This window comes from Lissotriton vulgaris, chromosome 2_1 (genome assembly GCF_964263255.1).
Source record: "Lissotriton vulgaris chromosome 2_1, aLisVul1.2, whole genome shotgun sequence".
NCBI lineage: Eukaryota > Metazoa > Chordata > Amphibia > Caudata > Salamandridae > Lissotriton > Lissotriton vulgaris.
In genome coordinates this window covers 528,409,079-528,422,606 of record NC_141687.1, presented here as the reverse complement: position 1 = coordinate 528,422,606, position 13,528 = coordinate 528,409,079, and the positions used below count along the sequence as shown (strand labels likewise).

At 48.1% G+C, this 13,528-nt stretch overlaps 1 protein-coding gene across 1 annotated transcript in view; it reads left to right on the top strand.

Annotated features, from left to right (window-relative positions):
* MAIP1 (matrix AAA peptidase interacting protein 1) overlaps window positions 1-13,528 on the top strand; it is a 61,843-nt gene that overhangs the window by 3,819 nt on the left and 44,496 nt on the right. The window contains exon 3 of the mRNA XM_086955468.1: window positions 1,179-1,305. Coding sequence (XP_086811594.1) covers window positions 1,179-1,305 — 127 coding nt within the window. The remainder of the gene's footprint in view (window positions 1-1,178; window positions 1,306-13,528) is intronic.

The following is a 13,528-nucleotide window of genomic DNA, read 5'->3' as shown; positions in this document are numbered from 1 at the left end:
TCTACCCTGGGAATGCCCCACCGTGCGCCGGTCACAATATCTCACAGAGTTCGCACCTTGCTGTCTCGCTGTGGTGCTCTCTCTGCCCTGCAAATCTCTGGCCGTTTTCCCGCTCTATCAACTCCCAGTGGTATTTATGCTATAGCCCCCTCCTGTGGTATTTCTGCCCCCCATAGCTTTGCGGTCCCTCACTCACCCTCAACCCCTCACCCTCAACCCCTCACCCACCCTCACCCTCACTCACCCTCAACCCCTCACTCACCCTCAACCCCTCACTCACCCTCAACCCCTCACTCACCCTCACTCACCCTCACTCACCCTCAACCCTCAACCCCTCACCCTCACTCACCCTCAACCCCTCACTCACCCTCCCCCCCCCCACCCCCTCACCCTCACACAGTGCAATAGGTCTCGGAGCATTTGAGTTAGAGCTTTTAGAAATGTTTATGGGTTTTTTTTTTTAAATTCTTTAGCATTGGCTACAGGAAACAAAAATGCTAAAGATTTACAAAAAAACCCATAAACAATTTTAAAAGCACTAACTCTAATGCTGCGAGACCTATTGCATTTCCAATGCTTGTTAAATTGTGGAGCTATCCTGTCTGCTTCACATAGACGACGATTCTCTGCAGGGTGGGAGTAAGTGCACTCTCACGTGGGGAAAGGAGGATAAAATTAGGAAGGGTACATTGGTCTATAGGAAAGAAATGGAACCTGGATCTATAGGAAAGGAATGGAACCTGGGCAATCTTAGTGTGGTGTAAATTATTCTAAAATCCTCAGTATAACATAACATCTGTTGGGTGCCTTGTGGTAAGGAAGAGTTGGGTGTATTGCAAAACTTTGGGGCTAGAGGCTGCTTTGCCCAACATATGAATAATTGTGAAGAGATGCTTGCGATACATGTACTGATAGTCTTCCAAAAATGTTACTCCACACTTTCTGCAGACTTCTCAAGTTAGCCCCCCCCCCCCCGCCATCCCCCAAGAACTGGTTAAACGCTATCTTCAATGATTAGGTTGTTTAATGTCAAGACAAGGTTTTAAAGCCGTGTCCTATACAATATATTTATTATCCATTTGTTCCCATACACCCGCTAGGGCTATTGGAACCAATGAAATCACAGAAGTATTTGTAAAATACAGTGATATTGACATCTTTGTTTTCTCCAAACCCAGGTACTACAGGGGTTAAAAGAAAAATGTTCTGCTCTCCCCGAAAGCCACAAGAGGGCGCTGGCTGCAGAATCAGATGAAATCATGTACTTGACACCCGGAGACGTGGGCATTTACTATGACGATAATGGTACGTTGAGGAGAAAATACTTCAGTCGATTATTTTCCCATGTTCTAAAGAAATCTAAAGAGGAGTGTGTTTTTTACAGGTCACAAATACAATCTATACAATCTCGTTATCAGATTGCTTAGGTCTGTTGGGGTATGAATCTGGCCCTCTGTCTTTAAACACCAAGCCAGTGATCTTGAAAAGGCAAGAAATGTCTAATTCTCACTGAGAAACATCGGAAGACAAATGCAACCTTTCCAATATTTAAAAGAGGCAAGCTCTAAACAGTGGGTTATTTTTCTTACTTGCAACGTGACTTTGTTACACTGAACTTTACAGTTGGACACAGGTAATTTGGATGCTGCCTGTGCCATACTGATTTCGGTTCAGGGTTTCTGACAGAGAGGCACTGAGTGTCACAGATCCAGGAATGGGATATTGAGTCTCTAAGTGTGACATACAGTTTAGGAACCAGATTACATATGGTTATAGAGAGTATGAGACTGATCTTTCAGTAAGAAAAGTGGGATATGTCCAGGCTGTAGTGTCTTACGAGCTAACAACGACTGAACCCTTTTGGCTCCTGATGAACTCCGTAGAATTATGACGTTATGAATAGAGTGTATTGCAGTGAAGGCTGCTTTAGAATATTGAGTTCACATTGACACATAGACTAATAAAGGCGTGTATTACTGAGCTCAGTGCATGGGGTAGTCATTGTCCAGTACCCCAGATGGGAAGATGTTACAACTGGTGACAAGATAGGGGATATGTAACCCGAAGATTGACAGTGCTCTCTAGGAGAGTTTGCCGTAGTCCAAGCAAACTGCTCGTGAGTGCCACATGTGCTTTAGTCGAAGTACAGAATCAATGTTGAATGCACGAGGAGTCACAACGCACTTCAGGTGCTGTGAAGTAGTTGAAAACAAAAGCATTTACAGAGAATCTACACATCGTTGGTTGAGAACCTGTTGGTTAGGCCATAGATAATGGGACCGCAATACTACACGACTTAGAGCTGTACAGAGTGATAACACTGCTATTACGAGTACTGCCAAGCCGAGATCAACCAAGTGTAAAAAAGTACAAAACGACCGCCAAGCGCAAGATAACACTGCGATTGCAAGTGCTGCTTGGTACAGACCAACCAGGTGTCAAGACAAGAATAAAGAGACAGACAATTTCAAGAGAATGCTGTGGTTGGAAGCAGTCACATTCTATCAATGTACTTACCAGAGCCTTGGAAAAAAGGAACAGCTCTACAACCTCAGCAGCAGTGAGGAGACCCAAGAAGAAGGACAGGCTTTGTGATGACTAAGCTGTCCAATACCTGTAGTGGCACCCCATCAAAGCTGCTGGGTGGCGGTTTACAACGTCGTCAAATGTCTCAGAAAGTGAAGGGCTCCAATGGAGACCAAGAGAGAGGTCACCATTCCACAAACTGTTCATGATGACTCAGAGGCCAACACATCAGAGATGGTACAGATGACCCAGTTTCTAACGGACGGCAAAGTGTGTCGAAGAGAACTCCATGCTAAGCGTCAGCCACTCCCACAAATGGTTACAAAGCTGCTGCTTTCTTGAAAACCACCATCGTCATTCGATACCGCCAAAAATCAAATTATTCGCGACTGATGGGCTACTTTGACAGAGACATTTTGAAGATTTCTTTGATGCATTTGAAGAGACTGATAACAAAAAGATTATCAAATACCTCAAAAATCTTGCTGGTGATGGCTTGAAGGAAGCCATAAATGAAATGCCACGAACTGAAGAAAAAATTACTTACCGTCGGATTAAAGAAACCTTGAATCTCAAGTTCAATCCAATGCCAAATGTTGACTATAAAAGATATATTTTCAGTCAAGGACGACAGAAAGTTGATGAAATCTTCGATGAATTTGCGGACAGATTTGAAACACTCCTCAAACACTGTCAATTCAATTCAATTAATGATGAAGAGGCCATACGTCTTGAGCTCATTGATGGATGCTAGTCTGATTCATTCAGATGCCAAATGCTGAGAGAATCTTTGAGTCTGGAACAAGTGTTGATAGCTGCAAGAGCTGAAGAGCGTACTGATCAACAAGCTGCTAACATGGAGGCAGAGGTGCCCAAAATGAATCAGTTATGAGTCTAACAAGCAAGTCAGGGCAAAAGACTGAAGGAAACAAGGTGATGTCTATACATAAATAGAAGTTATGTTTTAGATGTGGATATTTGTTTCACACAAAGACAAATGTCCCGCCATTGGACAGACATATAAGGGCCGTGGGATGGAGAACTGTTTCATGACCGTGTGTAAAGTAAAGGGAAAAACAAGTGCGTCATAGCATGAAGACAAACTGGCCGCCCGAACGTTCCAGAAGCAGCATTCAACGCATACCCGCAAGACCCAGCAGAGGTGTGGGGTACCAGAAATCGACACTGTATGTAGTCCATTGGCATCTAATTCCTTGTTGAACAGTTCTTCCATATCAGTATCGACTGAAAGTGAAGATGGTTGTGCCATGTCGATGTTTACTATAGAAAAGCGTGCTCATGTCGGACTGGCCATATGTGAAGAAAAATGTCAGTCAAAGAACAGTCGACATGTCAAAGCACCAAAGTCATTCAAACATTGTCATAAATTTACCCTAAAAGTAAATAACTGTTCAGTACTTTTTATCATCGACAGTGGTTTGTCAATAAATATTATGCCTGAGAAGAAACATAATGAATTGCATCCCTTACCACAACTTATGCCATAGAAAATCAACGTTTATATATGGGCTGCATTTGATACCCTTAAAAAGTCAAGGTTTATTTGTAGCGACGATGAAACGCAAGAAAATGAAGGTACAAGCACCCATGTGCTTCAAGAGACAGCATCAAGTGCCTGTCTACCCAGCTTCAGCACAGCTGCTGTATGGGACTGATTTCCGGGAACTACAACATGAATGCTCACCATGAAATAGTAAGTCAGTTCCCTTTGTTGTTCCGTGGTTTGAGAAAGCTTAAAAGAATGAAAGTAAAGTTGACTATTAATGAGGACGTCCGTCCTGTTGCTCAGAGACATAGGCATATTGCTTTTAATTTACAAGATGCTGTTGAAAGAGAACTTTAATCATTAAGCATATCATCATTGAGCATTCTACTGGTCCAGCGCCATGGGTTTCTCCCATTGTGGCAGTGCCCAAAAAGATCAGTGAAGGAGCAGTACTCATATGATTTGATATGCATCAGGCAAACCAGGCAATTTAATGAGAACAACATCCAGGTCTACACATTGCTGACCTGATAATGCAGCTAAATGGTGCAAAGGTCTTCTTTCAACTTGATTTAAATAAAGGTTATAATCAGCTGGAACCTGAAGAAGATTGCAGGTACAATACAACCTTTTCCACACATGTTGATCTGTTCCAATCCAAAAGACTAAGTTTTCATGTGTTATCCGCTGCAGAACTGTTTCAAGACGTCATTCTACTTATCACACAGCCTGTCAGGAATGCATTCAATGACAGCTATGACATATTTGGTTTTTTGAGCTACACAAAATGAACATGATCAAGCTCTTACACAAGTATGTACTTTTTTTGCTAAAGCAGGTTTGACTTTGAATGCAGGCAAATGTCAGTTCCATAAAACAAAGCTAACATGATTTCACCATATCTTTTCTAAATGGGGTTTGACACCAGATCCTGCTAAAGTACAAGCTCTGTCATATGCTTGTCCCTGCAGGATATTTCCATGATGCAGTCATTTCTTGGCATCAGTGGTCCCATGCATTGATAGGTACAAGAAAAAATAAATATAGACACACTGGAACTATATTGAGTAACGTGAATTGTCCAGCCGGACAAGGATCACAAATTTTTACTTATAAAAGGATTCAACAAGGTAATACCTTACATTCAAAAGCGTGAGACACAAGCCTGTGCCCACACGTTTACAAATTGGCAAAGTGAAAGGATAGGAAAAGGCAGAAGGGAGAGAATTTTTAGGCAAAGAGTGAACGATTTCTGAAAATTGAAAAATGGCAGAAATTCAATTACACCATTATACGCATAGCACATTCGGTATACATTTAAATATATGGTGTTTCAACAAGTCGACGGCGTTTCGATCCCTTAAACACAATACATGGGATCATCATCAGGACAATCATTAAAGCCTACAGAATTTTTTACACAATAGCCTAAGGAGAAGGAAGGAAAAAATGGAGAATATCAACAAGGGAGAGTATCACAGCAAACAGTTATTGAGTGACATTCAGTGAATGTGATTTAAAATTCCATAAGGGAAACGATGAGCTAAACGCATGCGTAAAACAGTCAGTGAATTTGAAGGTACGGCGAGTGTCTATGAGAATATACGCATCAACCATCACATGCAACACTGGCGTGCACAAGTAGTCACGAAATCGCGCAAGGATTTGCAGTATTGGTGAAAAAGGCGGACGGTGGACTAAAAGTGAACATTGAAGATTGATTTAACGACAAGGTAGTCATTATAAGTGCAATTACTCGCAGAAAGTGAGAAAAACTGACAGGATGCAACCATAGCTCACTAGTGAAGGTTTAGGTAAATGAAGGCCGGCAAGGATACCTGTAACACAGACTATATCAATGCCAAGGGGCAAGATAATTAGCAATTCCACGGTCGTTGAGGAGGAGGCAGTTAAGGATACGTGCAGTAATGGAAGCTTACTGTCCAGGGACGTGTAAATGGATGGCGCGTCACAATGCGACGTGCAATACTGGAGGAAAAGGGGGGAAAGGGGAAATTAGCCAATGTCATGCAATTCCTAAAGGAATTTAATTGAGACCCGTCAAGCGTTTCTTACCCGTTAGAACAAGCCCGCAATGGGCACTGGGTTGGATTTTGGGGGTGTGGGCAGATCCACCAAGATCGGTTCGAAGTATCACATTCGATCAAGGTTAAACGGCGCCAAGGTCTGGCGTACACGGCGTTCGTGGTTCTGGGGTAGGAGGAAAGGAAATAAACGGGGGGTGAGATGATCTGTAACTGTTTGGGGCGCAATAAGAGGAGAACTGGACACGAGGCTCCCAGCAGTTGCAAAACTCACCAGTATGAAGGGCTTTGTGTATCGACCTTTGTGATTCCAGCAACCCGTAATAGGGAAACAATCAAACCACCGCCAAAAATAAGGCGCGAGCACACGATTTTTCTGCGAGTAATTGCACTTATAATGGCCACCTTGTTGTTAAATCAATCTTCAATGTTCACTTTTAGTCCACCGTTCGCCTTTTTCACCAATACTGCAAATCCTTGCGCGATTTCGTGACGACTTGTGCACGCCAGTGTTGCATGTGATGGTTGATGCGTATATTCTCATAGACACTCGCAGTACCTTCACATTCACTGACTGTTTTACGCATGCGTTTAGCTCATCGTTTCCCTTATGGAATTTTAAATCACATTCACTGAATGTCACTCTATAACTGTTTGCTGTGATACTCTCCCTTGTTGATATTCTCAATTTTTTCCTTCCTTTTCCTTAGGCTATTGTGTAAAAAACTCTTTAGGCTTTAATGATTGTCCTGATGATGATCCCATGTATTGTGTTTAAGGGATCGAAACGCCGTCGACTTGTTGAAACGCCATATATTTAAATGTATACCGAATGTGCTATGCGTATAATGGTGTAATTGAATTTCTGCCATTTTTCAATTTTCAGAAATCGTTCACTCTTTGCCTAAAAATTCTCTCCCTTCTGCCTTTTCCTATCCTTTCACTTTGCCAATTTGTAAACGTGTAGGCACAGGCTTGTGTCTCACTCTTTTGAATGTAAGGTATTACCTTGTTGAATCCTTTTATAAGTAAAAATTAGTGATCCTTGTCCGGCTGGACAATTCACGTTACTCAATATAGTTCCAGTGTGTCTATATTTATTTTTTCTTGTACCTATCAATGCATGGGACCACTATTGCTTAAGAAATATGTTCCCCGAGGTCCTATGCTGACTCGTTTGGGTGCCCTTGTTGTTTTTGATATGTCATTTCTTGGCATGGCCAGCTACCGTTCTAGATATATACAAGACTTTGCCACTGTAAATGCTCCATTGAGAGAGTTAACAAAACATATTGTTTCTTTTCAGTGGCCACAGGAATGTGAAAACAGTTTTAAGAAAATCTAACAAGCAATTGAGAATGATACTGAAAGGGCTTATTTCAATCACAAACTTCATACAGAGGATGTGGCTGACGCTAGCCCAGTTGTGTTGGGTGCTATCCTTGCACAGCACAGTGGACATCCAAATGCTCAATGGTATATTATGGTGCATGCAAGTAGGAGTTTGTCCAAACCAGAACATGCTTACTCACAACCCGAGAAAGAAAGTTTATCTGTGGTATGGGCGGGTGAACATTTCCATGTATTCCTATATGGAAAGCCTTTTACGCTGGTGACGGATTATAAAGCTTTATTAACAATATTTGGTAATCCGAAGGCCAAGATGCCTCCTTGCATTGAATGTTGGGGACTACAAGAATACAATTATAACCCTGTACATCATCCAGAAAAATATCAGCACCCTGCTCACAATTCTTCCGGAGTGCCCATTCAAGGTCGTGGCACTCCATCCAAGTCACCTGTAGCTTATGTCAAGTTCATCATAAAATTAAACACACCAGCTGCCATTTCATTAACCCAGATTATCACTGTCACGATAGTGACATGCTAAAGTTGAACGTTCTAAATACACATCATTTGTCCGATAGTGACATGCTAAAGTTGAAATTTATAATTACACATCATTTGTCGTGCAGTTCCCCATTTCTCAGTAGGAACTGCATGTTTGTTGGACAACATAAACTTCGGGATAGTGCCAGACTGATTCCATGCACCCCCATAGAATCTGTCGTCCTAGAGACCAGCTAGCCCACAGTGCCACCATATGCACCCCTACACCTAGATGGGTAGCAAGCGGTTTTGACAACCTCAGAACATGGCAAACCTGAGCTCTCCTGGGGATCATGGTAACAGATCTAGAAGCCTTTCACTCAGCCATTCAGCCACTCATGCTCTCTTTCTCTCAGAGAAATATACAAGGAATACACAGTGGGATGTTTTTAATATTTATTAAACCAAAGTGACTTTTGTAGAAAATATATGAGCTGGAGTGATCAATATACAGAAGAAGATGAAAGTGATTAGCAATATCAGGTGAACAGAATGAAAAGTTCCACCATCTCTCTCAGAAAAAAAAAATATATATATATATATATATTCATTCACAAAAAAAGTTGCCCTGAAGCATGAGACACCCACTACAGCGTATTCAAATCTTTTATTCTCCGAGGTAGCAGGAACACCAGCAGTTTCTCATAGCAGTATCTTGGTCCCAAACATGTTTCAAGCTTCACAGCTCTTGTTCACTGGGGTTTCACGGTGGAGAGATTGCTTGGTTTGGCGCCGTATTTGCAGTGCGTAATATATACAAATCGCCATGATGGGCGTGGCCAAGTTGCACTCTGGTCTTTGTAGTTGTCAGTCTGTAATACCTTGCAACTATTCCTCCACTTTAACTTTTTTGATAGATTTGCTGAGTCGAAAAACCAGGTTTTCATGCCAATATTAACCCAGGAGCACGATCCTAGATGTTTCCCCCATTGGCGCTGTTTTCAACTTCCCACAGCGTCGAGGGGCCGCCTTGCTACGCGGCGGGGTTGTCTCGCGACCCGAGGCCGGCCGCATTTAATTCACAAAAAAAGTTGCCCTGGGCGTGACTTCGGAGGCGATGAGTTAAGACGTGCCTTCCGAGAGTTCCGGCGCCCTGCTGCCTGTTTTAGCGATCTATAGCGGATTTTGGGGGCTGCACAGGGACCCCGAGAGCTGGGGGGGCCCCCGGAGATTGTGGACACAGCCGGCGTGAGAGCACAGCGAAGCGCCTCGCCGGGAGAACTGGAGAGGCTTGGTGACATTCTCGCGGGCGATCCGGACCCGCCATTTTGGCTCCCTGACTGGTGGCAGGCCCTGCGTTCCGGACCCGGCCACAAGCTGTCTGCGGGTCCCGGACGGGCGGAGGAGTGCGCCGGGGTGTAACCCTACTGGCGGCAGTGTCGGCATCGCCCAGTGGGGACAGGAGCCTGGGCGGCGATCCCGGACCCGGCGGAGCCTACGGACCTCAGGCTGCAACAACCGGAGGTGAGCTGAGGAGCGGGCCTGCAGCCGAGTCTACTCGGGGCGGTTGAGGAGCCCCTGGAGTACGGAGCGGCCTGATCGGATGGCCTGCAACTGCCGGAGGGGCGTAGATCACCCTACCCTGTGTGCCGGCGCCCCGGTGAAGAGCTGTGCCCGCCATTTTGGTGCCCCGGAGTTGGAGGGGTTCCCGGTGTTTGCCGGGGAACGCTGTAGTGGAGGGCGCCGTAGCGCCGGTGAGCTGTTTTTGCGGGAGGCCCTGAACTGGTGTGGTGGACGGCGCTCCCGGACGGGGAGAGCCACGCGGCCCCGGGGCTGAGTCGGGCACCGGACTCTGAGGCAGGCGCTCCTTGGAGACAGCGGAGAGGCCTACGGCGGCAGAGAGTCCAGGTGCTGGAGTACGGAGGTGAGGCGTATCTGCTGGGGGCTGCGGGGGGTGCGGCTGCACGCGAGGGGCGCCCCCTCACTCCTGGTGCCCTGGCCTGTCGCTGGATTGCTGCCGCCTGAGGACACGAACACCTAGCTCCTCACTGCAGGCCCGACGATGACGAGATCCAGAGGGGGCAAGCAGGATCCGGCGGCGACGGTCAAAGGCACGTCAGTGATGGCTATGTGGGGCAAGACTGGAGCGGCGGTGCCAACTGAAGACCTCACATCGACGGCTGTGGACTCGCTGCCGGTGACTCAAGCTTTTATGGCCTCCTTCATGTCTGATCTCAAGACGGAGATAGGCTCCTTGCGCACGGAAGTCCAAACCTGTGTTAAGGAGATGCGCAAGGAGGTCGCCGAACTGGGCGATAGAGCGGACGGCTTGGAGAAGTTAGTTGATGCGCTTTCGGAGGACCAGGAACAGCTGTGGCAGAGGGTGGCGGCCCTGGAAGAGCAAAACATTGAACTGCAGATCAAGCAGGAAGATCTCGAGAACAGGAGCCCCCGGAACAACCTCCGAATCCGTGGCGTACCACTCGACGAGTAGGGGACGGACATTTTGACCTACGTAGTGCAACTCCTACACGAGGTGTGGGGGGACGAGGATGCCTCCCCTCCGACTCTGGATCGTGCCCATCGGGTGTATGGACCGGCGGGTAGAGCGGGGCCCCTCCCAGACATCCTGGCACGGGTGCACTACTTTACAGAGAAGGAAGCCATCTTGAAAGCGGCCCGGGACAAACCCAACCTCACCTACGGAGGCCACAAAATAAAGATTTTCCAAGACCTGGCTCCTAACACCCTGCGACGGCGAAGAGCTTTTCGGCCGGTGACGGAGAAGTTGAGGGCTCTCAACATAGCCTACCAGTGGGGCCATCCCTTTGCCCTCATCTTTCGCTGGGAGGGCAAGCGCAGGGTCCTCCGATCTTACCGGGAGGCGGCGCAGCTTCTTAAAATGCCGGACTCGCCGGCCCACAGCCCCGCAAGATCCCGGCAACAGGAGGAAATTCCCTGCCCGCCCGGACTGGACCCAGGTTCGGCGACACCGTCAATCTCCTCCAGTAGATGAGAAAACCGCGTCGCAGGCCAAGCAGGACATCATCGCGCATATCCGCTCCCTTGAGGGTGACCGAGATGACCAGACCTCTCGCCCTCCTACCCCATGATCTGGGCCGTGTTGGAGAATACTCTTTGGTGGCCCCCTCTGGCGCTCTGGGGCGCTCCTCTGATCATCAGCTTGCAATCCTGTCTTGGCATGCTGCCTACACAGACGCCCTGGGGGGTGCCTGGTCTCCTACACTTTGCTGAGGTCGCCAACCGGAGCACCAGTCCCCTTGAGTCACAGGTGACATAAGCCCCCGCGGCGCCTCGACCTGGCCTGCACCTGGAGACTTCGCTGCTCCTGACCCCAACATGCGGGCCCCCCTGAAGCTGCTTGTGGGATGGACCTGGTCCCAGTGGGGCTATATTCGAACTGCAATGCCTGGTCCGCCGGCAGGTGCTGGGTGATGACCATTGATATGCCCAACTGCTCCACTTAACTATGCGATGCCCCATATCCTGTTTCGAGCAGCGGGGCTGCCAGGGCCGAGGTCTCTTGTCCTGCCTGTGGGAGCCCCCTCTCCTACCCCATAGGGAGTGACATTCCTGAGTGCGTCCAAACCCATGGGTAGAGGATGCCTGGTGACTGGGGTAGTCCGATATGGCCCTGTTGGCCTTTGATGTTCTTGGCGTACCCGAGGCGTGTTTGGCCTCCGGCTGTTTCCTCTCTCTTTCTCTTTTTCTTTCTCTTATCTTCATTGCCTTCCCGCCCCTGGTCTTCCCCTCTGTCCCTTCCCTCTGGTCTGGCGGGTGGTAGGGTGGGATTTGGGTGGCGGCTGCTGTCTGGGTGGCACCTTCCTACTGTCTCCTTTTCCTGCGCTGTTGGGAGCGGGGCATATGGGCGGACCCTGCCCGACGTTTGCTATGGCTGCGACTATACCTAGTACCCTGAAGGTTTTATCACTTAACGTTAAGGGCCTGAACTCCCCTAATAAGCGTAAGCAGGTTTAGCACTATCTCTTCCAACAGCATCCTGACATCATTTATCTTTAGGAAACCCACCTATTGCAGGGGGACACGCACCGCATGGCCCACCCCAAGTACCCTCTTCAGTTCTGGGCGACAGCGGACACCAAAACTGCGGGGGTGGCCATACTATGCAGGGCTGGCTTCAGCCGGGGGGATTCCCAACCCTATAAGAGTGGGGATGGGCGCTTCCTCGGGGTTACGGTGTGCGCGGGACGGCACAGGTTCACCTTATGCAATGTGTACACTCCTAACCAGCTACAAGACCGCTAACTCCAGACACTCTTGAGGGAGCAGGTACCCTGTGGAGACCCGCAGATAATACTGGTTGGAGACTTCAACCTAGTGTGGGAATCGGACCGGGATCGATGTGGTGCTACCTCCAATGCTTCCGGGGTGATGTCCTCTGCCCTGCGCAAACAGATTGTGGACTTAGGATTACTGGATGTGTGGCGCTACCACAACCCGGACCTTAGAGACTACTCATTTTATTCACACGCCCATAGGTCCTACTCCCGTATCGATTTCCTCTTTGTGTCACTGGAGTTGCTCGGAGACACGCTGGGTGCCTCCATCTCAGACATTTCTCTGTCGGATCACGCTCACGTGGAAATGCGTCTTCAGGATCCGGCGGCGCGTCCCGTGCGTATCGCACGTTGGTCCTTTCCACCGAGCGTCCTTCGGGACGCTGACGATGTGGATAGCATCTGGGAAGCCATAGACGCCTACTTTGCTTCTAACGATACCCCGGAAATGCCTTTCCCGGTGGTTTGGGATGCTTTCAAGGCCACTATTCGGGGACACATCACTTCCCTGGCGATTGCACGCAGGCGTGCTGCCTACAAACTGGAGGCTGAGTTGGCAGCGGATATTAAGCAAGCCGAGATGCAGGACCGGGAGCGGTCGTCTCGAGACACTAGGAGGAGACTGGCCACACTCAGAGGGCAACTCAGACTGCTGCACACCAACAAGGCGGAAGGTGCCCTGTTGGCCTTGAAGCAAAAGTACTTTGAAGGAGGCGACAAGGTAGGCCAATTGCTAGCGGGAAGGCTGAGAGCACGCACTGCCAAGGCCCATATAACTAGCGTCCAACTGCAGGACGGATCGAAAGTAGTCTCGGAGAAGTCCAAGCAGGCCGCATTTATGGACTATTATACGTCCCTGTACAGGGGTGCTCCTGTATCAGTGGATGCGATAGCAGCTGTCCTGGATGATTAAGAGGGGCCGACGATACCGGCTAGGGACGCGACGGAGCTAGAAAACCCCATTACGGAGGATGAGGTCACAATGGCGATTAAGAACCTACCTCTGGGGAAGACGCCGGGCCCGGATGGCTTGCCGTTATCTTTCTATCGCACATTTCAGGCCCAGCTTCGGCCTCACCTCCTCAGACTGTTCAACTCTTTCTCGGAAGAGGTGGGTCCATCCCCTGACATGGGCATGGCAGAGATGGCGTTAATACCGAAACCCGGGAAAGACCCTGCAATGTGTGCGTCCTACTGCCCTATCGCCTTGCTTAATACGGATCTCAAAATATACACTAAGCTCCTCGCCCAACGCCTAGACCCGTACATGCAGTGGCTTGTAGTGTAGACCCCCATCAGGT